Genomic DNA, 26,609 nt, shown 5'->3' with positions numbered 1-26,609 from the left:
TGTCTATAAGGCTGAACTTTAGAAAAGTAACTGTGGCTAACTACAGAAGCTTGCTTTAAGCCTTTTTGTTTTGCTTTCAGAGCATGCATGCTCTGAAACCTAAAGAACAGGATTTTCTCCAAATGATAAAAATACTATTTAGGTATATGAAATGTGCATCAAAGCAGACCTAAAAGCAATGGAGACAAAAGCTGAGCTGTGCTCAAGGTCTGCCTCTGACATAAACTGACTATATAACCCTTCAGTGCCCCAGAGCAGGTACAGATCTGAACTGGCAAATAAGAGCTCCTTCTGCCAATGAAATCACAGGTTTAGGCCCTTTTTCAATAACACCCCCTACCCCCACCAAACTCCCACCCATGGTTAATAGAGAAGCTAGAATTTAGGTTTATCTTATAAACATAAATGCTCTGGAGCCTAAAGAGAAACTTTTAAAAGTTAGTTTTAATAAAATTTTAAAGTTTCATAATCAGATTTTTGTTTGGTTGCCTCTAAACAAATTGACAATGCATTATTTTAAGACAACTTACCTTTAAGAGGATCATGCTCTGCTCTCATAATATCAATGAGGGAGTTTTCCAATGAGTGCATGTTCAAACTGTCATACATTCGACTTCGATCCTAGAAGAGAAAAAAGGACCCTCAGTGCTTATAAAAAAGATTTGATTGAATAAATATTAATTAAGCACTTATTACAAGGTACTGCAAACAATTTACTTTTTCAAGAAAACAGAGCAATTCAATAATCTTCTATGAATATCATACAATATAAAATTATGTTGGTTTAAATTTCAAAAATCTTATTTTACTTAAAATTTTACATAATACAGTTCTCTAATACTTGGAGGATAATATGTTAGCATCATTGCCTCCAAATTCTCAAATATATCAATGATTTGAATTTCACTAATAGTATATGAAATATTTTTTTGCTAATCTATACCGCTACTACTAATGTAAAATATTTTTCATTAATAAAACAATGGAACTTATTTCATCCATTCATTGCGTAACTAGAATATTTCTACATGAGTCATTGACACTAAATTTTTTTAAAAGCAACTTTTGTTTGAGTCCTTAGGTCAATGCAGTAATAATATTATTTAAATATCTATGAAGCAATAGTTCAGTTTGATTTGTCATTTTGAACAGATTTACATTTCATAGTGATTAATGTATTGGATTCTCTTATGAAATATGAATTCACTATGTTATGAAATGTATGAAAAGTAGGGTAAGGCATAAAAAGTATATAAAGTAGTATACTTAAAAGTCAATTCCAATTTCACACAAGTCACTCTATCTTGTGCCCACCATTTATAAAATAGGAAAATAATATTCATACCGTTTTTGCCTCACTAGCACTTTGTTTCCAAGGACAGTCTCATAATCAACACAAAGAGATAAAAGGTATTAAGCCATAAGGAGTTCAGGAAATGAAATCATTATTAGAAATATGTGTACATGTAGCACACATATGCACACCCTTTATACAGAAACAGATCCAAACAGATCAATGAATAAATCTTCAGGAAATATGAATGAAGACTCCAAATTGTAAGATAAGTTAGAAGCCACCTGAATCCAATGAGTATATTAAAAAAGAAATTGCTCTGCAACATTCTTAATGAGTAGTCTTCCAATTTTCACTTGACTACTTTCCAGTGAGGTGAATTTACTATCCCTTGAGGAAGCCCATTCTACTCTTGGATGACTCTAATTCTTAAGTTTGTTTTATTTTTCTTCCCACCCTCACAAGATGCCTACAGGTTGCCTCTTTATAATTTCTACTCATATTTCATAGTTCTGCACCCTGGAGCCAAAAAGTCTAATCCCTCATTCACATGGTTCTCCTTGACCTAATCCCAAATCCTCTTTTTTTCCGCAGATAAAAGAAATTTGGCCCTGAGTATAAAAGTTTTAGTATCCTCAACATCAGATAATAAAGGATAGAAAAGAAAAGAGCATGTTTTAAATCAGTATATTCTCCCCAAGGTAGTTAAGAATGAAGGGGGAAGCAGGGTTCTGATCAAGTCCTAGCTAAATAGAGATGTACACTTATGAGACTCATCTAAAATCCAGGCATCTGGAAGTAGAAAAAGCACCAAAAACATAGCAATGTATGATTTCGCCTCTAGTGAAAGAATCCTACTTACTCTGCCTTTCTACAGAATTAAAAGAAAAAAGGAACCTTAAAACACTTTTGCTGTGGTAGGATGAAAAATGAATTCCTATCCTATATCTGTTTCTATTTCTCAGGACACAAAGTTTCTGAAAATGAAAGTGATATTGACTTGACTAGGGCCAAGGAACCTCCAAATTTATAGGCATGAGACTGCTCTTGACTTATTTTCTTTTGGCCTAAAGTATGTATCAAAAGCATTCTCTAAAACTTGGATAATACATTGGCATCATTGCCTTATCATTTTTTATGATCAATACTGAAAATATCCAAAATAACTAAGTCTTGAGCAATAATATACTTTTTAAAAGTCCAAAAGATGTTATGTCATAAAGTCTATTTCTGTCTTTATTTCCCCCTTCCAATTTTCTGTCTGTCTCTTTGTATATGTAATATCACTTGTTTCCTTCCTCTTCACACTTGCCTTATCCTGACCTTCTATGTTAACTGGTTACAAGAGAAACCTAATGTATTTTTAAAAAAATCTTTATAGTTTATTTTCTCTAGTTGTAACTTTAAAAATTAGATGATTTAATTTTAGTCAACATGAGCCAACTTTTAGATGAATTCCCAAGTTTTGCAATGGTTTGAGGAACTTCAGATGTGTATGTGTATATTTTCACCAAAGCATCTATTTTTTAAAGTCCTTTGAAAAGAACATGATCTTATAGTAACAAAGAAAATGTTTCTAATAACTTATACTTTTAAAATTATTTTCTGAAGCTCTCAATGTTTAAAACAAAAAAGTAAAATACTATGCTGTGGCACAGGTTTAGTTTTAGTTTTGAGTACTGACTCCTCATTATATCTACTTTTTTCATGATTCATGGTTCTATTTCAAAAGTGGAAGAGTCCAAGAACAACCACTCACACTAATCCAGGGACAATGAAACAAAGTTTTTTATTTTCATAGTGGCCTTTGGATTATTTGATCTGTGCTAATAAGAAAAATTAAATAATTTCTGGAAAATAAAACAAAACTATCAACTCATAAGGCAGATTTAGAGCCTCTACAATTGCCATTTAATATAGCCATCAAAGTATTAAAATATATTTCATTTTCTATGGCAAATGAAATGCAGATGAGGGGAAACAATTTAGAGGTTATCAAAAATCCTTCCTTTCTGGGATGTGATGGTGGTGAATAGACAGTATTACAGGGATTCTGCTTAATTTGTAAAACATATAAATATGCTATTCAATTACCTAGAAAAAATGAATTATTTTTTTAAAAAGGATATAGCATCTCAGAACCTCACATGGCATTTCAATTCAGTTCTCTAGTAATGATAGTATTGTCATGAAAAATTAAACTTAGTTGCTGTTTTGGGAATGAGATCTCTAACCTGGTTAGCCACACACTAAATCCTGAAGTAAAAGAATGTTTTAAAACTAGGACCAAGTTAAATTTGGATTCCCAAATGTAAGAATAATAGCAAAGTACTTTCTTCATAATTACTGTGAAGTAGTTTTATAGCAGTTTTTTTTTTTGTACCAAGTACCAATTTTCTACTTCTACAAAGTATAGACAAGAAGAAATGAACTTCTAAAAGCACAATGTGAATCACTCAAAATTGAGGAAAATTGAATTTTGACACTAAGGACTAAATAGGTACACTCTAATTTATATAATGTTTATGAAAAGTTGTAAAGTAAATTTTGTAAAACAACTACTCAGAAATGGTTTCCATTTTTACTGCAATTCAACTAGCACTAACGTTAATAATTTAGCTTGAAAGTTAGCATCTCATCTATCAATTTAATTTAAGGAAATCACTTTGGGAACCTTAAAGAGCTCTAAAAAGGAGTTACTGCATTATTAAATACAACAGAAATGTAATCCTTTTATAAAATAACCCCTTTTGCATCAAGATTATCTTAACAAGAGGGTAGACAATTAAGATAAATGTTCAGCTATGATATAGATATGAACCTATGTAATAAGAGATGGATATTCAATTTATGATCCAAATTTCTTTGAACCTTATCACTCTGATATTTCCACAATTCTAACCTATATGCATATGGAAATATTTTTAATTTGGATCTGCTTGAACAAAAAGGATAGAACAGGAAACTAGTAGGAATTTTTCAAAATTTTAATCTCTTCTATATTATACTTTTTTACTCAGTTTAAAAAGACTGAATAGTTACTTAGTTTTAATTGGCAACAACCAAAAATACAAATAAATGATTTTATAAATTTAATCATGAAACATCTTCATAAAATTGGTATCAAATTTATCAAAATATACCAGAATACTAATTTAACCCACAGATTAAAAGTTTTGTGAAATAGTGTAGATCTCTTATAGGAAAAGTGAACTATAGAGAGCACAATGTATGTCTGGCACATAGTGGGTACTTAATAAATTGATCATAATGAAAGAACTAATATTATGAACACATGTATAAAAAGCTTGAGAACAAAAATGTATATCATTCCTTCATCCTAAAAAGCATTTATATTAAGCACCTACTGTATATGCCAGACACTGTGCTAGGCCCTAGGGGCAAAAAGACAAAAATGAAACTTAGCTTATTCAGTTATATTCAGTTGATGGAAGGGAGAACAATACGTAAAAATACAAAATATATACAGAGTACATTAAAATTGTGATTGATAAATTTGATAGAATATTAACAGTGCTACTTAAATTTCTGATATCCAAATAAAAATAAAGTAGAAAGAACTATCAAAGTCAAAGTGTGGAAATTGGCATGTTTAACATAAATATTCTTGTGATATAAATTTAAAAAAAGAAATCAGATAGCCCATATAACTTATAAGAGGATAAACTATCAGATCTAACTTAAAAAAAAAAGGTTTTTGGTTTGTTTGTTTTTTTATAGATAAGAAAATTAAGACTGAGCCAGAGAGGTTAACTGACCTGGCTAACATCATATAGATGGGCAGCTAGGTGATACATTGGATAGAGTGCTGGGCCTGGAGTCAGAAAGACCTGGGTACAAATCTGAACTCAGCCACTTACTAGTTATATAACTCTGGCAAGTCACTTAATCCAATTTGCCTTAGTTTCCTCATCTATAAAATGAGCTGGAGAAGGAAATGGCAAACCACTTCAGTATCTTTACCAAGAAAACCCTAAAAGGAGGTCATGAAGAGTTGGACACCATTGAAACTAATGAACAACAATATACAGATAAAGAGCAGAATGAAAATTCAAACTTTGGTCCTGACTCCAAATCCAGCATTCTTCCAGCTAGCCAGATAAAAATCATAGAAAGGCTGATATTGACTTAAGGAAAAGTTTCTTATCTCCACCCCAACCCCCCAAAAGAGAGAGAGGGAGAAAGAATTGTATAGTGGGTTCCCTACGCTTGTTAGTAGAGACATTTACACACCAAAGGCAAAATAACTTTTTGTCTAAGATGCATCCTTTTGAGAAAGCTTGAAAAGAGATGATGCTGAGAGATTCTGTGCTATTCTGCAATTACAATATTACAAGTTAAATAATAATATAAAACACAGTATTTTGTAGCCTTTGTGCAGAACCCAATATTTTTGCACATTTTCTTTCTGGTAATCTTCACAACCCCTCATGTCACCTTTCAAAGATATATGTTGTTTCAAGACCACACTCCTATACAAAAAAAGGTATGTGGCATTATCTGGTCATGAAATCAGACTGTATGTAACTTCCTTAGTAAATCTGAGATAGATTAGTGAATGGCACTTTACAACTACTGGCTTCATTACCTGTTGCCCCTCAATGTATTTCTCAGAGATATTAGAGATCACACTCTATATCCTTTACTTAGTGGCAACTGCAGAAGTTTCATCATATTTACTTTTAACCTTTAGTACCACAGTGAGAAATAGCATATATAATTCTATCCCTTGATTTTTCTATAGAGTTCTTTAGCAAGATGCAAATCCCTTCTTCTAAAAGAAAAAATTAGATCAGCATACATTGTAGCCATCTGTTTCATCCCACACATAAGTGCCAAAACCAAAAATTGCTTAAAGCAGGCAAATGGACTCATGACATCTCCAAGTGTCTTCCTAAGAGCTTTATCTACAAAAAGACCTAGTAGATTTCAACAAGAGTAAATTATAGGAAATGCATAATTATTCCCCCCAGAAAAACTAAGGAACTAAAACAAATTTGGTTTAAAGGCTAATTTAGAATTCTTTATTCAAAATACTATTACCTATTTCTAAATATAGGGGCTAAAACTAACTGTGTAACATGGGGAGCCAGCACTAGTCTCTGGAATTGGAGAATCTTGGTTCACATCTGCCTGTGTGACCCTGAACAGGTCTTTCTATCTCTCTGGGTCTAGTTTCCTTGTCTGTGAGAGTCAGACTACTTGGCTTCTGTACTCCCTTCCACATCTAGCTGTGGGAACTGATGGCACATTTTACATCTCTGGGAATCAGTTTCTTCTTGTCCAGATCAAGAAGGTACGATTAGATGTATTTTTAAAGTTCCTTTTGATATAACATTCTTTGAGATCTGGTTAACAGAGATGAATAAAGAAATGAAACTGTTTAAGGTATATATCAATTTGACATAAATTTTGCTTCTTTCCCTTGGTCTCCCCTATTTTTAAGTTTATTTGGCAGGCAAACACTTTTATGGGGGGAAAAAGATATGTATGAATGCTTAATAGCAAAAAAAATCTGGAGATTTATGGTAGAATCCATGAGCTAGATATGACCTTGGGAACTACCGAAGTCAAGTTTTGATTTAAAGAAGAATTTATTTGGAAGACACTATTCCACCTGAGTAGGGTCTCTTGGAGAACACTGATTGTAACCTCTGTGGCAACATACCCACTCATACATTCCAACCCACCTTACTCAAGTGTCTCTCTAGTTAGCAAGACTTTTTTTCCCCAAGAAGGCTGCCATCTTGTGTAAAAAGATCAAATGGGTCATTGGGGAGGGGGAGTGTAGATGGAAGGAAGGGGAGTATTAATAGGAGGAAAGCATGTATCTGTGATCTGAACTTGAGTTTACAGTTATGAATGAAAGCAACCAAAGCAAAACAAGCACAGCTTACATATTAAAGAATTTATAGTAGGATCTCATTTTATATAACCAATATGTTCTTAAATCTTTTCAGTTAAGTTGAAAATGGCATATAAAAGCAAACCTCATTATTTAACAAGTATCTTTTATATGAACATACCATATAACTTTTCTCAGGCTTATCAGAGCTACCAATATCACTACTCATATTTTGGGGCCATTATTAAAAACTAAATAGCACTGACAAAATAAAGAGAAACTACTCTGATGTGGACATGACTTGTTACAAGTGAGAACTCTGGATTAGTAGCCAATGTTTTTAATATAAAACAATGTAATGACACACAGATGCTTCTCAGAGAGGAATTGGGCAAACTGCTGAAGACTTGATGCTGCTTAGGAAAACAATATGGATTTACCTTGTAATTAAAATTTCATTTTATGTATTTTTCTGCCTTTATTCTTTTCAATTGCCAATTGAGTATACCTGAATTTACATGTGTCAAGTTCGTGTAAAATGACATCCTATTGTATTTGCAAAAGTTTTTTTGAATGAGAGGGAACAGGGCAATAATGAAAAAGAACAACAAACTTTCTCAGTTTGAATTCCACTTCTAACACTGGTGAAAATGAATAAGCCATGATATTTCTAAGCCCATTTCCTTATTTGCAAAGCTGATAAAATACTCTAGTTGTAGCATCTATCTCTCAAAAGATCTTATAGCTCAAATGAGGTAATACATAAAGCACTTTAGAAAACCTTAAAAATTATATAAATGTTAGCTATTTAAATAAAGTTAATAAAATGTGGAAACCTTATAATTTGATAGTAATAGTGAAACACCCTGAAAAAATCAAGAGTTGGTAGGTTATATGTAAACTATGGCAATATAGTCTATGTTCATTATCACATAGTTCTATGGCAACAAGCATAGGCGTTTTCCAAATATAGAAATTTCAATAACAATTTACCACCACCTTTATAATATACTGGTAATTAACTGTTGACAGAAAGTGATTTTCAAAAGCTAAGATGATCGAATCCTTGAAATAGCTAGTACAAGGGACAATCAGAGCAGATCAGCAATTAAAATAGTATTTCTCTTTGGATAATATCTATGATTACACTTTAAAAAGAAACTAAAACCAAGTAATTCTTTTCTAATCTTGAACATGTACCACAAATAATTTGGGGCCACACATCAAAATCTAGGAGGGAGGAAAAAAGGAAAGTATCCAGAAGAAAACAAAGTAAGCAGGATTTAGAAGAATTGGCCTATTAAAAAATTAAAAAACCTCTAGAAAAATGTGTATAGCCTGCTTGAGAAATAACTAGGGAGAAATAATGCATAAAAACATTACCAAAGTATGACTAATAGTATTATAAGTTAAACTGTCATATCAAACTAGAAGAGTAGTGAGATAGATTTTGCTAAAGTATTATAACCAAATCATTCTCCTATTTCAAAGAAAAGAACTTTTTGAGGGAAGAAATGCAACATTTTCATTTGGAAAAGAACATACATTAATTATACTATTTGTCTATTTAAGTTCATAAGAATATTCAATTTAAATTCAAACACCTTACATTTTTAAAAATAAATAATAGTATTCAGTCTTTAATCTGGCAAAAACAATCTCCATGTCTGTAACACCCAGTAGAGAGCATATTAACCCTGATATTGCACATACCATAAAGTACCCATGGTAGTTATATCATAATTTGATTACAACAGTAATGTGACCTAAAAGCTCTACTATCACATACCAGTGACCCACACAACATAGAAACTTGCTTATACACTTTCTCCCATTATTCTTGTTTTACAACTACACATAATCTCACGTTGCTTTGACATGAGCTATACCTTTTAGTAAAGCCAGACAGATATCCCCTGAAAATATTCCATTCCATTCTACTTCTTCGTGCTGTAACCTATGCCTAAAATGACTTTTCAACTTTTATCACATCTTGTTGAAATCCTCGAATATGCTCTTCTAGTTGAGTTTTACTTGATTTCCCACTTTTCCTTTCAGTAAAAGTAATGCACCTTCCCTGCCTCATTTGGACATCTTTTGAAATACTTACTAGACACTGTCTTATGGTTAGTTGTGTTCTTCCTGTTTCCTTTTAATCCTTAATGTAATCCTTACAATTTTCAAAATAATCTTCCTAAAGCAGAAATCTAGACATATCACTCCCTCCTGAAAAGTTTTCAATGACTTCCCAATTTTTTCTATAATTAAATACTATGCTTCAAACCTAATATAGGGCCATCCCTAGTGTGGTTCCAGTCTATCTTCTCAAGCTTTTCAGATTTCTCTAACATTTATCTAAAATGGAATTGTTTTCTAATGCTCCTCATGCCAAGGTATGTCTTTTCCCACATTTGAGGATTTTTTTCTCTCTCAAATCTTAGGATTGTTTCTGTCTTTGTAACCCCTAGCATTAAGCTTTGCAAACAATAGGCACTTTATAAATTTTTGATAAGTTGAATTTCTCTCCCAAATATAGAAATTAAAGAGGTATTATAGTCTCCTTTTACATGTGTATGTATGTGTATACAGATATAGATATAAATACACACAATGCTGAAAATAAGTACTTAGTAACGCTTGTGAATGTTGAATTGCTGCTATTATTTCTCTATCATTCCTGCTAGAGGTATTACGATGATCATGAGTGTGAAGAATAAGACTGAGGCTAGTTGATCAATGATAATAAATGGTTGTTCTACAGGTTGACCTCAGATTCAGGTTAAGGTTAGGAGATTAGCTGTTAATATTCAGAATAATACTTGTGAGATTGGTGGGAATATAAGGCTTTGTTGTGAGGATGTGTGGAGGAATGTAATAATGAGTGCTAGGATGGATGTGAGAAGGGCTAAAACTCCTCCTAGCTTATTAGCAATTGATTGTAGGATTGCCTAGGCAAATAGGAAGTATCATTCTGGGTTAATGTGAGGAGGGGTATTGAGTGGATTAGCTATACTACACTACACTTCCACCTACACTAGAAATTGTGGTCAAGGGAAGTAAAATGACTTTTCTTTTTTCTTTTTTTTTTAAACCCTTACCTTCTGTCTTAGATTCAATACTGTGTATTGGCTCCAAGGCAGAAGAGTGGTAAGGGCTAGGCAATGGGGGTCAAGTGACTTGCCCAGGGTCACACAGCTAAGGAAGTGTCTGAGGCCAGATTTGAACCTAGGACCTCCCATCTCTAGGCCTGGCTCTCAATCCACTGAGCTACCCAGCTGCCCCCGTAAAATGACTTTTCTAAGGTCACACAGTATACAACAGAACCAATCTAGGTTCTCTGATTCCAAATCACATGTTCTCTCCCCTAGTACCATGCTGAGAAGGGAAAGGAAATACCCCTAAGCAAAGATAATAAAAGATATTAGTAAACATGTAAGTCTATCGGGTATAGATTGCTAAACTATTAAGCTCTATTTGGAACAGATGAAAGTCAAATGTGGATGAAGTGGACCATTATGTTTCATTTTCTCTAAGTCTGTGCAGCTAACTGGAGCCAAATTATGTTTTTTGTTTATTGTAACTAAAAATCCATACTGTTTGGATATAAAATATGAAATAAAACATCTTGACATAAGGAATATGCAGATTTGAAGTAATGTTTGAAGGGTAAAAGTTTTCACTTAAAATAAAGAATTTCTTTTCTACTTTTCTATTTAATTTTATTCACCATTAAAAAAATTCTGTCAAATTGTACTGGTTTCTTGGCAAATATTGGAAAAAGATGCACAATATGTAGTCATTGAAAGTCAAAGATATTCATAGATATCTTAGTTAAAAACAGGTGTATAGTATATACTACAGAAACTTTAAGCCTATATATGAATTTAAGAGGTTAATTTCAAAACAGTATTTTTCAGTCTTTCGTATACCCAACTAGAAAGAAAAATGCTTGAAATACTAAAAAAATAAAATAATCTCTCAAAAGATGATTAAAACACTTAAAAGCAAGTATACTAACACCAAATTCTTAAATTTTAAAATATTCATCTATAGCAAAAAAAAGAAAAAAACTTGGGTAATAATATCTGTGATAATTATAAATCTGACTACTAGAGGACCAGTTAAGATGCTCATTATTTGATATGGCTGCTATATTTTTTAAGATCCTCTACTATGAAAACTTCTACCTTTTATGGAAACAAATTCTGAATAGTGAGTGCCATTCTATGTGTAAGCACACGACTAGCAAAGACTCTTGTGTTAATAAACAAACTAGTTTTAGAATATTTTATTTGCGACTATTTGAAGCTGCTGAACCAAATGCATATTTCAACAAATAGTACTGAAATATAGGTATTTACTAGTAACTTACTGCTATAATTGCTTAATATCAGATTTCCATCTCTGACAGATCTCTCATTCACCTCATCATCTAAAAATAACAGGTTTTAGAATAAGAGGCAGTATGGGAGTAATGGGAATAATTACTATTTTTTTCCTGTGTCTCATTTGTTGGGAATCCCTGCTTATTAAGGGCCCAGCCTCAACAATGTTTAAGTATTAAAGTATCATAGAATTTTAGATCCAGACGGTCTCCATTTTATAGATTAAAAAGCTCAGGCCCAAAGAGGTCAAAGTATAAATAAGAAAAGTAAAAGTATAAGTAGAGTTAAAATCCAAACCAGTCTCAGTTTTTAAAGTGCTAGTCTAAGCTTTTACTGAGTAGCCCCTATGTCACCAATTAAGCTGATTATTATTACCAATACAGACCAAAAGTACAAGAATATATGCACCACAAACTCATACTCCTGCCAGAGTATATTATCACTTGAAATTCACTCCTAGACATTCCTTCAATTCATATTCCTTTAAAATCCACTTCCCTAATTAAAATATTCCCTTGTCAATTCATTTTGTGGAACTTATGTACTAAAACCAATTTGTTATAATAAAATATCACTAACACAGATTAACTGAAGAGACCCAAGTGTGAATTAGTGATGAATCCAAAATACAGAGTATTTCACAATTGATAAAATAGTACTGAGGACAACATGGCACAATGATTATCAAAGAGTGGTTTCAAGTCCTGCCTCTGACATAGCCTAGTAATGTATTGGCTGGTTGACCCCAGTTAAGTCACAACCTCAAAGTGTTTTAGGCAACTCTTTAAGTTAATAGAATTGCCAAACTGCAAGTTTCATCAACAGAGAATTCCCTATGTCAAGATAATTACAGATTCAGTCCCTATCATAACTGCAATATTATTTTGGATTTTAGAATACATTACACAATTTTCTGAATTACAGAATACTTTATATAGGCAATATTTCCAGTGAATTTTTTTGACAAATATTCATTTGTATATTAGCACCTATTTGATATTATATAGTCTACCAATCACAATAGCTTAGTACAGTCTGTCTCTTTGCAGAAACAAAATATACATAAAAACTTAAAACATAGTTATATACAACAGCATTATCAATCACAAGTATAACCACATTTGGATCCAAGTAATTTCAATTTTTTATTCATTTAACTGGTGTTCAGCAAGAAAGGGTTTTGCAAACTACCCTGAGAAAAGTTCCCTAGCTTTTTATTTCTTTTGCAACCCTACCCTAACCCCCATTATATAGTACCAAAGAGGAACAAAATACTGGCTGCCCTCAGAAGATGGACAACATTTTTAACTCCAAAGGACTTAGAATAGGATTGGGCTGGGCTTGGCAACAGTGTGGCTAAGACTCGCCTGTAAATGCTGGCTTAAGAATAAAGAATACCTTAGAAAAGGGGAATGCCAAACTAGCTTTGGATTTTGTCTCAACCTAAGCTTAATTGTTTGTATTTAAAATGCACACATGAACGCACATATGTATAAGCCTACATCATAAGAATTCTTTTAATAACAATAGAAGGAAACTGAATGAAAAAAAAGTAGGTATGGCAAAAATATAGAGATAGGACAAATAAACTAGATCTACTTCATGAAAAAAAAACTTAAAAACTATAAAATATTAATGATTTTAAAAGAGTTAAATGAATCTGTATTTAAAATTTCAGATCTTCTTGGATTAAGTTAAACACACTAATCGAACTGAACATTCATGTTAAATAAGGTGCATAAAATTTATACCAATGATAAATTATTATTTCCCCCTCCCCAAAGTTAATTTAATATTTTATAATCATAAACCACATATGGATTTTTAAAAATTTCAACGGTATTTAAATAATTTGAAACAGATGACACAAGAAAACAAAGCAGTTATTTCTATATCTTTTGATATATTTTGACCATGTTTATATTGGATAGTAATTAATAAGTTGTGAGAAATCCCAATCATAAAGAAATACTAACTCCTAGCCAAAATCCTGAAAAATATTCACTGTGCAGCCTACCTGGTCTATTCTGGATGTTCCGGCTGCAGTGCACCAACTATCTTGGAGTGAATCTGAGCCCCAAGCTGGCAACTGCAAACTAGATCTCACCTTCAATAGCATAGAAGTTTTCATCAGAAACGAGCAGTTCTCTTCTCTTCCCCACACCCACCCTTAAAAAACAACCACCAAAATTCTTTCTACCCTATAGATGTTTCATTTAATCTTTTTCATTTAATCAATAAAGGATTGCTGAAGAAAATCCTATTTGGAATTAGACATAATGGAACTTCAATTAGCCTACAATCCCAGCAAACTGATCAAAGGGATTGGAAAATGTCTAGGTTCTCTACTTTAACTATGAGGCCACATTTAGAAAGGATATATGTATAGTTAAGCCAGTGGGAAGTCCACTCTGAACCAGCTACTATAAATGTAAATTCTAAGCAAAAAGCCCTGAAGTTACTTTTTGCTATTAACATTACTGCACCAAGTTCAGTCTAACACATAACAGGTCAGAGTGAAATATATTAAGAATTATGGCAATGGTAGACTACTTTAATACATATTAATTTTAGATGAAGTGAATTGTGGTGGCTTATAAATGATCAACAAATACAGCACAATCCTTCTTTCTTATGGGTTGCCAATCCAAAGCTTTGCTTAGAATTTTAACATATACAGCTTTTTCTACATTTATGAGATCATCATTTATTATAAAAAAGGGAACTTTTCAATTGTTAATTATCTCAAGGTTTACTCATATTTTAGCTTTCATTATATACTTGTTATAATTGGGTTAAAAACAAAAGCTTTTAAAAGCCCAATTTTCTTGAATAGCCAATTTATAATTTTAGCATATTATTACCCAACTTGCTATTACAAGAAATTAACATAAAAGATAATTCCATTTACATACCATTCTTACCTGTAAGGGTAAGAGAGTATTACTGTTGTTGTCCGTTCTGAATACATTATCTTCAATCCATGATTTAGGTGTCAAGGATGGAGTAGAGCGAGTGAATTTCGGTGGGGCTATGACATTACCAGAAAATGGTTTCTTCAATGGAGAGATCTGATTCATAGTTCCTGGAATTCCCATATTTCCAGTTCTACGATGATCTCTGCCATGCATTGCTCCCCACGACATGCTTCCTGTGCTCCAGCCACTGCTCTGATGGTTGCTCCAAGGAGATTGCTTCAGAAGAGGCTGGGGAAATATAGCCAGTTAAATTATTTTTTGAAACATCAAAACAACTTATAATTTGAATTTTATCTGCAACAAGTATAGATATCTATTTTAAATGTCTAAATTATTAAAAAGTATCCATTAAAGATTCATATGCCACATTGTATATTTTAGTAATGATGTAAACTAATAGGCTTGAAATTTTGCCATTAAAAAAAAATCTTGGAGCTAGATGCCTTTCTAACATCTTTCTCAGACAATTATAATAACCAAGCTGAGGTTTCATATCTGTTGTTAAAATACAAGCCCTGTGACAGAATGATTCATATAATTTTTTCTCTTTCAGGAATAAAAGGAAACTAACACAAATGAAATTTAAAAGAGAGGAAAATGAACTTTCAGAACCTATACTGGATTTAAAAGGGGAGATCTCAAAATGAAAAACCCAAATGATCTTTTAAAGTATCACAATCTGCTATCCATGTAAGTAACTTTAAAATAAAACTCAAGTTTTCTGATTGTCAGGAATCATATCATCCCTTGACCACATAATATTTTAGACTTTGAGTCTAAATAAAGTACTATAGCTACAAAAGAAAAAAAATTGATACATTTGGAGTTACTGTTACATGAGTACATTTCTTTTGGAATAGGAGAAGAATTAGAAAAAGACAAGTATAGTATTTTTTGAACTTTCCCCAGCAACTTTTATAGTCTCATCCCAGTTCTATCAATGTTATTTATCACTACTAAAAAAAAATTATTGAAAGAAAAAAAAATCCCTACTGTTCAATCACTTTTTTACTAGGAATTGTTAAGCAGTTGTCTGTTGTACCTATAGGTGGATCCACTGAGATTATGCCAGCAATATTAAAATACTATAAAAGCTGCTTATTTGAGAGGAAGAGAACGACACAATTCTTATTCAGTTTTTTAGATAAAGATACAAAATTTTAAAAAAGTTTTCAAGATTTGAATGATACTTTTGTTCTACTGAAAATTTAGAAGTATTGTTTTTAACTTGGTTATTTTAAGCATAAGGCTTTATATATGTTTTAAACTTTGGTATAGTTGATATTATTAGATCAAGCAACAAAAAAAATTCCCTTTAACATTAACTGTTACAAAATCTTTACCTAATATTCAAACCTATGGTAATTCATGTTTTTATTTCTTAAATGCATATCTAGTATAGTATGCATGTGGATTTTTAAAGTGTAACTTTAACTAGTTCTGTGAATTTGTAGCAAACTGCTTATTCTGAGCCCTCTTCTACTAAAACAATTTAAATGATAGGCATCATATTTAGCTTTTATGTGTGTGTGTATATATGTATATATATGTGTGTATATATATATATATATATATATATATATATATATATATATATATATATATATATATATATATGGAAGTTGCATGAGAACTTTAGCTGATAAATATACGTTATAGTCCACACTTTCAGAAGGCTTGGTACAAAAGTTGATGATTGGTAAACACTAATCCTTGCATATATCCTGTAAAGCTTTCTAGGTCATGCTGACAGTTATATAAATAACTACTATTATAGCTCTCAGTGGCAAATTTCTAGATTAAAGAAGGAGAGAGACATGCAAAGATATTCCATGCCTTACTCAAGGTTACATAAATCAGAGACGAACAGAATGGGATTTCACAATTCTGAGTTTTTAAATCTCACCCTATTCTCATTCACTGTCAGTGGGAATACATACTTGTCATTGCTAAAATGATAAATAGCTCCATTTACAGACTTGTGACCAAAGATACCAAAACACCTTTAAGCTAGCTAAAAGGAAAATGTAAGGTCACATTGTCTAGAAAAAAGTAGCAATTTTCAAGCTTCACCTGTCATGTCAACACATTTATGGAGAAAAGTGTGAAAAACTGACTCAGATAATCAGATTACATATAGTCTAGGCTGCCTTGACCAAAAATCAAAAACATAAGTTTTATTTAGAGAAAATGTATTTTTAATACAGATTGTTAGCCACTATAAAAGCCTGGGTCACTTGAGGGTCGGTCAAAAGATCTTGCTGAAAAATTCATACGATCAAAAAGTTTAACCCAATCTGTCCTGTGTTATTTCACTTCTTCCTTTGTAATATTATAGTTCTCTTCTCTCTCGAAAAGGGACTAGACGCTGCTTTTAGATAAAAATCTTCTGAACTGTGTATGGTTTTGAAAATCCGCCATTTAGCATAAACATAAAACCTCAATCTTCCGGCAATGTCGCCCAAAATCACTGATCATTCCTCATCAACGTGGGCCTGTCACAACTCCATTTTTGTTACTCATCTGACAGCCTCCAATGGATGACAAAGACCGAGGGACAGCAACCCCAATTCGGATTCAAAATGCCATGTCCATGCCTTCCAAACAGAGCTAACCCAGTACCACACTTCTCTCCTTAACTACTTCGGGACTCCGACTAGGCGAGAGCCACACTCCCCAGCCCAGGGCTGGAGAGATAACAAGTGGGCAAGTGATCATCGTACCCCCCTCCCCCTCCACCCTGGCTGACAGCGGCCCCACCCACCCTTCGGCCGCAGCTCCGAGTCGGGGTGCTCCGGCCCAGCCTGACCCCAGAGTTCGCACCCTCGTCTGACGCGGCTTCCCTCGGCGGTTCCCCAAAATACCCGGTCATTCAGCCGTCCTTCACCCACACACTGAGACACATGTGACTGTCTACACAAATGTCACAGGCGAAGCGCACATACACACACATACACCCTCTTTGCAGCCGCACCTTTTCTATAGGGGTTCTGGGAAGGGTCGGGACAACCATGCCCCGGCCAGGGCCTCCCAATCGATTGTCCACTTACTCACCTCACCGACACCAGAAGCCAATCGACCTTCTCCTCCCCTCCCTCCCGATTCCCCACCGCCAAAGCCCAGGTAGCCCTCCACAACCCCAGCCCCTGCAGCCGTTCCTGACCTTCTCCCTCCAGTAGGACGCCCCCCGCCCCCACCCGAGAACTGGAGGGCGTTGTGGGGGTGGGGGAGTATAGCCAATGTCGACCTCAAAGTGTCCTTCAGGGCTCATAATCCGGGGGGATCCTCCGGAACCCCGAGCCTCCCCAGCTTGCCAACCTCCCACCCTACCCCCCCCCGCCAGGACCGGTGCCTCGGCCCCGCCGCCCCGGGTCCCTCCAGGCAAGCGCTTCTCCTAGATCGCAGTGACTTCTTGACCTTTCCCCTCTTCCCCTAGGCCCCTGCCGCCTCCTCCCGCATCCCTGCCGGGCCAACTCCGGCTCTGCACTCCGAGCCGCTCCGCCACGGGCCGCTGCTCCCGCGACAGCCCGTCCCTGGCCCGGTGACCCTCGCTGACCCCGCCCGGGCCCGGCCTGTACCTGGTGGTGGTTGTATGAGTTCCTCTGCTGCAGGAAGGCGGCGGCTGCTGCCGCCTGGTGCTGTTGGAGTTGCGGGCTGACAGGCGAGCGCCGGCTCGAAGGCGGCGGTGGCGGCTGCGGGGCTGGCGGCGCGGGCTGCGGCTGTGGGGCCGACGGCGGCTGCTGAGGTAAATTCATGGCCGGCGGGGGCGGGGGTACGGCAGCAGCCGAGAAGGGGCTACCGAAGCCGCCGCCGCCGCCACCTCCGCCGCCGCCCGGCACGCTCATGCCGGCACAGGGGTTATGCGGAGACACGGGCGAGAAGCTCTGGAAGAAAGCCGGGTTGATCGACGACATCCCCGGGTAGAAACTGCTGTCCGTCTCCGGATTGGGCGGCGGCATGGCGCTGATTGGGCCGCCGCAGCCACTGCCGCCGCCCGGGGTGGCAGCCGAGGAGCCCGGCGGCGGCGGCTGCTGCGGCTGCTGCTGCTGCGGAGGTTGGGGTGGCTGCGGCGGCTGCTGCGGCGGCTGAGGGGGCTGGGGCGGCGGCGGCTGCTGCTGCTGCGGGGGTTGGGGCGGCGGCGGCTGCTGCTGTTGCTGCTGGGGCGGAGGCGACGAGGTCTGCACCGACCAGGGGGTGCCGAAACCCGGCAGCGGCGGCGGCGGCGAAGCAGAGCCCCCTCCTCCTGCTGCTGCCGGGGGGCCCCCGCCCCCTCCGCCGCCGCCGCCCGGGTGAGGCAGGTCCGGGCTCTGCAGGCTGCTGAAGCCGCCGCCGGCCCCGAGCCCCCCGCCCGGCAGGAGGTTACTGGGGCTGTTGAGCAAGGGATGGTTGGGGGACTCCATCGACGGGGGCAGCTTTGAGCCTGGCAGGAGATTCACAGACGGCGTCGAGGGGACCAAGCCCACATTGGGGGACTCAGCGGCGGTCCCCTCGCCGGCTGCCGATGCGGTCGCTGCTGTTGTCGCCGCCGGGATTTTCCGAAGACTGTCCACCCCCCCGTGGTGGTGGTGCTGGGCTTGGGGCGGCGAAGGCTGAAGTGGGGGCTGGTAGTGCTGGGGGAGGGGATGATAGTCTCCCGGTGGCTGCTTAGGGTGGTGGAAGTCCGGTGGGTGGTGGTGGTGGCGGTGGTGGTGGTGCGGGTGCGGGTGGTGCGGGTGGCTGAACTGCTGCTGTTGCTGTTTCTGGAGCTGCTCCTGTTGGAGCTGGTGGAGCTGCTGCTGTTGCTGCTGCTGTGAGATGAACTGGTCGGGGGTGTTGAGCGGCGGCGGCTGCTGCTTCAAGTCCTGAGGGTGGGGAGGGTGGGGGGGGTTGAACTCTTTCCTCTTCTGGCTGCTCAGCTGCTGCTGCTGCTTGCTGAAGTCCTGGGGGGAGGAGGTAGTGGAGGAGGAGGAGGACGAAGAGGAGGAGGAGGGGTGGTGCAGACTCGGTTTGAAGTCCTGGGAGGGGAGGAGGTGGGTCGCACCCGCTTTCGTGCTGCCGACGGGATGGTGGTTAGGGAGTTTTTCGGGGAGCCCTGACCCTGAGAGTTGCTGCTGCTGTTGCTGTGTCAGCCCCAGCAGCAGCTCATCCTGCATGATATGGGTGTGCGCTACGGCGGCCGCAGCCAGGAACAGGGGGGAGGAGGAAGAGGCGGCTGCGGAGCTGCCGCCGCCGGTGGGAATGGAAAACTGGGAGGGGGTCGAGGCCGGGGAGAAACCGGTGACAGGCAACGGTGGCTGCGAGAGGGAGGCGAAGGGCAAGGAGGAAGAGATCTGGGGGGTGGCTGGGGTTGGGACTGGCGGGTAGGGTCGGTAAGCTCCGCTGCTGAACAGGGGGCCGGGGCTGCTGCTTCGGAGCGGGGCAGTCTGCAGTAACCCGAATCCGTAATCCCCCATTTATCAGGTACAGCCACAGGGGAAGAAGGGAATGGGGAGGAGAGGGGGCGATTCGCACCAGGGCCAAGATAGACCACCGCCCCCCCACCCCCCTTCCCTTCGCCTGCCCCACCTAAGAAACCCGGGATAGGACGGGAGCTGCCACTAGGACTGGGGTTGGGGGAGTGTGTGTGTTGGAGGGAGGAGGGAGGGGGGGAGGTCAGTGAGACACACCGTAACTGAGCGGGGTTGACCGTCTTTACCCCCTCCCTCCCCCCCTTACAGCCACCTCCTCCTCCTCCTCCTCCTCCTCCCGATACCGGCTCCGGCGCCGCCGCCGCAGCCCCTTAAGAACCCCGGAATGTGCGTCACAGCCACCTCACAATTGCGTCCCCCCTGGCACGCGCGGGCACGAGGCCGAGGCTCTCTTCCCCACCCCACCCCCATTCATTAATATGCAGGCGCCTGCCGGGGGCGCGCGCGCGCCGCGGCTCGGGGTGGGGTGGGGGGGAGGGAGCGCGCGGTGTCACCCGGTTCTCTTCTCTCGGCCCCTCCCTCCTCCGCCGCTGAGGATGGGGTGGGGGTGGGGACCGGAGGAGGTCTGGGGGCGCTGCTGTGCGTGCCCTCGGGACGTGGTGGCCTCGCGCCGTGGGAAAAGGAGAAGCCGGTTAGGAGCGAGGCCAGCCAGCCGGCGAAAAGACGAGAGGGGGTCGCGTGCTGGGGTGGGGGGGCGCGCGAGCGGTTCCTGGGCAACGGCCCCTCCCTCACATTTTTCTCGTCGTATGGTGGGGTGGTTTACACGCCCGTGAACCATCCTAGTTATGACCCTCCCCCCCAACACCGGCACACACCCCTCGCGGTCATTGGGGTAACACCCCCCTCCGCCTCCTTCCTGTCCACTCCTGGCCCCTCCCTTCAGTCATGTGAGAGCCCCGAGCCGACCTAGCTACTTCCTCGGGAAAGGCCGGGGCCGGGCGGGAGCCCGGGAGCGGGAGGGGGATGCAAGCAGCCCCCGGGGCGGGGTAGGGCTGGTGGCTGGTGGCTGGGATTCCGCACCGGGGTTGGCCGCTTTCTTAACTGCCCCTGAGGCCCCGCGGCGGCCGCGACCCTGCGAACAGGGACTGGCGTGTATTTTCCACCCCGAGCCGCTTCGGCGGCGGGTCCTGGGAATTCTGGGGGCTCCACCCCCAGACCGGCCGTTCTCGCGGCGGGCATGCGGAGCATTTTCAGTTCGCTAAAATGAATAAAGCCTCGGGGATATAAACCGGCTCCCGGTAGTTATTTACACACGCACACGAACGCACAATGGGCTTGGAGCGGAGCTCCCTGGTAACCCCGGGCTGGCTCTACTTCTTCCCATTTCATCTAAGCATTTAATGTACCATTAGTAGGACTTCGCTGTGTCTGACTCCTCCCTACCACATTCGTTCAGGCTCCTCCGCCCCTTCCCTCGGGAGACTCTAATTTAAACATTTCCGAAGCTTTATGAATTTTCAAGGGAGAAAGAATTCTCACAACCGGGGGAGAAGGAAGAGGCTCTGACTCAGCACTAGGCTTGTCGAGGCATGCCAAATGGAAGGGGAGAAAACTTCCCCAAGGCACAGCAATTCGAAGAAATCTGGGGAAAGGAATATTCCTTATTCTTAAGGGAACAATTTAAATTTAAAAAAAAAAAAAAGAATCCTCGCCTTAACTACTGTTTTTAGAAGAAGAAAAAAAAAGGTCCGTTTTCCTGATGAAATACATGTTTCATTCTGAAAATGATTTTTGTCAGTTCTTGGAGAAGCTAATTTGGCATAATCTTGGCTGGCAAAGGTGTGTTCAAACCTGGTTATTTGTTTTACATCCTGGCTAAAATTAAGTGCTTATAGTTATAAAATTAGCACCATCTTATTCCTGCCAGCAGAGTGTACACTTATGTAGGCCTTTATTCCAGATCATTTTCTGGAGCCTCCAATTTCTGTGAACCACTAAATTTACACAGTAATGGAGGCAAAGTGTTTGCCTCAGAAAATTAAATGTCATTTGAAATCCTTATGACCAGAGATAAATTCCACTTAATAAACTAATTTTGTTTTATTAAGTGAAAGTGAAGTTCATTTTTAATCATGAAACAATAATCCAGGCTATTTGCAAAATATCTATGTGATTGACAAACTGTACTCGATTTAAAAACAATTTTTAGGGCTTCGAGAGAAGTTTGAGTTTAGGGCTTGGAGAGAAGAGAGTTTGGTGGTGATTCCCACCAAACCACAGAATTGGGGAGTTAAAAGGAATCTCAGCATCTCTCTATTCTAAACTCTACACAAAAGGAATCAATCACTGTGGAAGGGGTGGCCCTGTCTCTGCTTGCCTACCTGAGGAGAAGAGATACCACCTTTCTAGGCAAGCATTTAACTTTTGGCAGCACAAATTGTTAGGAAGTTTTTCCTGACTTCAAGTTTAGATTAATTTCTGTATGATTTCCATTCATTCATTGCTCCTGGTTTTGCCCTCTGGGACCAAACCATGAACAAGCCCTTCTTCACATTCGATAGTCTTTCAAAAATTTGAAAATAATTATTAAATTCCCTGTGAGTCTTCCTTTCTTCAAACTAAATATTCCCAGTTCCTTCAACTTATCCTTCTCTATTAGGAACTCACAACCCATCATCATCTTGGTTGCCCTCTGGACACTCCAGTTTATCCACATCCTTCTTAAACCTTAAAACTCAGAAATAAAAGACATAACAGCCTCAATTTCCTCATCTGCAAAATAGGAATAAATATGTGTATTTATCCCTATGCAATTAAATAATATAATGCTTATAAAATTATTTAACTTTAAAGTAGGAGTGTCAACTGTCATTATTATTACTAGCAGTTCAGGGCTAAAAAGTCCTAAACATGGAACTTTTCAGAGGCTGAAGTTGTTTTTCAAAGACATGCCAGAAGTATGTATGAGAGACTCAGAGTAAAAGAAGCAAACCAGAGCGTAATATACAAAAGGGTTTTACTTTAGTAACTAATAAGCGCAAATACTAAATATATAATAATAAACAGCATCAGAACTCAGATTAATTGGAACTACCAACACTGGTTCTGAAGAACAGATGATGAAACATATTTCCCTCTTCTTACTCAAGAGGCATGAGACATTAAAATGATAATGTTGCAAACACTGTTGTTTTTGTTGGTTTTGCTTAACATTTTGACAACCTTTAAAAGAAATTTCTAAAAACAAATTTCTAAAAGAAATTTTAAAAAATGTATATAAACATATCAGGACCAGAGGGATTTATAAGTGAATTCTACCAAACATTTAAAGATCATCTAATTCCAATATTAAATTATTTGAAATAACAGATAAAGAAGGAGTTTTACCAAACTCCTTTTATGAAACAAATATGGTGCTGATAGCCAAAACAGGAAGAACAAAAACAGAGAAAGAAAATTGCAGACCAATTTCATTAATAATATGGATACAAAAATCCTATGTAAAATAGGAGACTACAACAAATTACAAAGATTATATATTTTGACAAAATAGGATTTAAACCAGGGGTGGTTTAATATAAGGAAAACTATCAACATAATTGATCATATTAATAATGAAAGCAATAGAAACTATATGATTATAGATGTAGAAAAGCCTTTGACAAAATACATAAAACACTTTATTCCTATTAAAATATTGGTAAGTTTAGGTATAAATTGATTTTTTTTCTTAAAATGATACATAGCCTCTACCTAAAATCAACAGCAAGTATTATTTGTAATGAGGATAAGCTAGGAGACTTCCCAGTAAGATCAGGAGTGAATCAAGGATGCTTATTATCACCAATAGTATTTGAGGTACTATCAGAAATGTAGCAACATCAATAAGAAAAGAAAAAGAAATTGAAGGAATCAGAATGGGCAAAAAAGTAAAAAATAATTATCTGTTTGCAGATAACATGATGTGGGAAATCCTAGAGATTCAACTAAAAAAGTTAGTTGAAACTATCAATAATTTTAGCAAAGTAGCAGGATATAAAATAAACCATATAAATTATCAGCATTTTAATATATTACTAATAAAGTCCCTCAAGAAGAGATACTCCATTTAAAATAATACAGATAGAATAAAATATCTGGTGGTATACCTGCCAAAACAAACCCAGGAACCACATGAACATAATTGTAAAACATTTTTTTCCCAAAAAGTCAGACCTGAATACTTAGAGAAATATTAATTGTTCATGGATGGGCAGAACCAATATTATTAAAATGACAATCCTAACTAAACTAATTACTTATTCAATGCCTTCCAAATTAAGTTACACATTTTTTTTTCTTTTACTGAAGTAGAAGTAACAAATTCATTTGAAAGAACAAAAGATCAAGAACATCCAAAGGGTTAATTTTTTTTTTTTAAACCCTTACCTTTCATCTTGGAGCCAATTTGGCTCCAGGGCAGAAGAGTGGTAAGGGCTAGGCAATGGGGGTCAAGTGACTTGCCCAGGGTCACACAGCTGGGAAGTGTCTGAGGCCAGATTTGAACCTAGGACCTCCCCTCTCTAGGCCTGACTCTCAATCCACTGAGCCACCCAGCTGCCCCCTCAAAGGGTTAATTTAAGAAATGTTAAGTAAAGAGGTTTAGAAGCACCAGATTCTAAATTGTATTGTAAAGCAGACCTATCAAAACTATCTGGTACTATCTAGGAAATAATCAGTAGATCAATAGAACAGGACAGACATACAAGAAGTAGTAGTAAAAGATTATGGTAATCTTGTATTTGTCAAAAGCATAAATCCAGGATTGAGGGATAAGAACTCATTATTTGGTAAAAAATGTTGGGACAACTGGAAAGTAGTTTGCCAGAGATCAGATATAGATCAATGCTACTACAGGATCAGAATCTATACATGATTTATACATAAAGGGGGATGTGCACAGGTAAGCTGGAAGAAATAGGAGTGTGTTACCTATCAGATTTATGGATGGGAGAGGAATTTATGAATCAACAAAAGAGAGAGCATTGCGAAATATAAAATTGGTGGTTTTGAATACATTAAATTGAAAGGTTTTTGAAAGTTAAGATGGTTGCCAAGAATAGAAGGAAAATTGAAAATTGGTGGGGATGGGGGAGGGTTTATAGTCAGCCTCTCATAGGTCTCATCCGAAATATAGAGAGAATTTGATCAAATTTGTAATTTTAGAATTCATCGCCCAATTGATGGATGGGCAAAGATGTAAACAGACAATTTTTGGACAAGGAAATCAAGACCATATATCGGTATATGAAAAAATGCTCTAAAAATCAGTATTGATTGGAGAAATGCAACCAAAGCAGTTCTGAGATATCATCTCACATTCACTAGACTGGCTAAAATGACAAAGAGGCAGGATGACAAATGTTGGGGATGTGGAGAAGTGGTGACACTCTTGGTAGAGTCATAGATTGATCCACCTGTTTTGAAAAGCGATTTGGAAGTAAGCCCAAAGAGTTGTAAAACTTTATATGCCTTTTGACCCAGTAACATCATTGCTGAGTCTGTTTCCAAAGGAAATCAGGGAAAAAAGAATCTTTTCTTTCTAGATATTCTGGGATATTTATAGCTTGTGGTGGCAAAGAACTGGAAATTGAAGGGATTTCCATCAGTTGGTGGATGACTAAATAAATTGTGGTAAATGAATATAATGGAATACTACTGCACCATAAGAAATGTTGACCAGGCTAATTTTAATAAAATTTGGAAGAACTAGATGGTATAATGAGCAGCAAAATGAGTAGTACCAAGAGAACATCATACACAGCTACAGATATAATTCTTCAGGAATAAATTGTGAATGCTACCTATGTAGAGTGAAATAAAAGGTTGGAAACATGAAAGACATAATTAGTACACATGTCTGTCTCCCAAATGATGCCTTCTGTGTGATGTGGGAAGGGGAGATTGGGATACCAGTGGATTAATTCTATTATAATTTTAAAAAGGAAAAAAAAATACAAATCATCATCAGACTTAAGAACAAAACTTACAAAATCAAGAAAACATGGATATGAAAACTACTGTAATTATATGTTGACATTGCAACCAGTGTAGTGTCTGTTCAATGTCAACAATAGTTATGATGGTTTTCATATCCATTAATTGCCTTAATCCACTGTAGACGGAAATGACAAACCACTCTGGTATCTTTGCCAAGAAAATCCCATATGGGGTCATGAATCTATCCATCTCATCCCCAGATATCCCCTTCTCTTCTTGCCTTCAATCTTTCCCAATATCAGGATCTTTTCCAATGAGTCCAGTCATCCTATCATGTGGCCAAAGTATTTAAGCTTCAACTTTTCAGTATCTGGCCTTCCAATGAATAGTAAGATATAATTTCTTTAAGTATTAACTAATTTGATCTCCTTGTTGTCCAAAAGGCTCAAGAGCCCTCTCTAGCACCACAATTTGAAAGTGTCGATTCTGTGGCATTCAGTTGTCCTTATAGTTCTTATAGTTCCCCTCTCGTACCATATATTGCTACTGGAAAAACTGGCTATTGGCTTTGGCCATACTGACCTTTGTCAGCAAGATGATACCTCTGCTTTTTAGTAAGCTGTCCAGAATTGCCATAGCTTTTCTTCCAAGAAGCAAACATCTTTTAATTTCATGACCGCAGTCCTCGTGTGCAATGATCTTTGAGTCCAGGATTACAAA

At 38.3% G+C, this 26,609-nt stretch overlaps 1 protein-coding gene across 14 annotated transcripts in view; it reads right to left on the bottom strand.

Moving 5' to 3' along the window:
• The window catches only part of CPEB2 (cytoplasmic polyadenylation element binding protein 2), an 80,047-nt gene extending 58,883 nt beyond the window's left edge, over positions 1 to 21,164 (bottom strand). Inside the window, exons 1-4 of one of the 14 annotated variants that reach the window (XM_016423318.2) lie at positions 20,991 to 21,164; positions 14,461 to 14,751; positions 13,563 to 13,652; positions 531 to 621 (exon numbers count right to left, since the gene is read on the bottom strand). In XM_016423318.2, coding sequence (XP_016278804.1) covers positions 531 to 621; positions 13,563 to 13,652; positions 14,461 to 14,751; positions 20,991 to 21,158 — 640 coding nt within the window. In that variant the 5' untranslated portion in view covers positions 21,159 to 21,164. Of the gene's footprint in view, positions 1 to 530; positions 622 to 13,562; positions 13,653 to 14,460; positions 14,752 to 17,287; positions 17,559 to 17,686; positions 17,847 to 18,101; positions 20,623 to 20,990 lie in introns of those variants that run through there. The other 13 variants (XM_016423313.2, XM_016423314.2, XM_003341442.4 and 10 more) reach the window with 13 other exon arrangements.
• Between the last annotated feature and the right edge of the window lie 5,445 nt (positions 21,165 to 26,609).

The sequence above is a fragment of the Monodelphis domestica genome, chromosome 6, assembly GCF_027887165.1.
Source record: "Monodelphis domestica isolate mMonDom1 chromosome 6, mMonDom1.pri, whole genome shotgun sequence".
In the NCBI taxonomy this organism is placed as follows: Eukaryota; Metazoa; Chordata; class Mammalia; order Didelphimorphia; family Didelphidae; genus Monodelphis; species Monodelphis domestica.
This window is presented reverse-complemented; position numbering and strand designations above follow the sequence as displayed.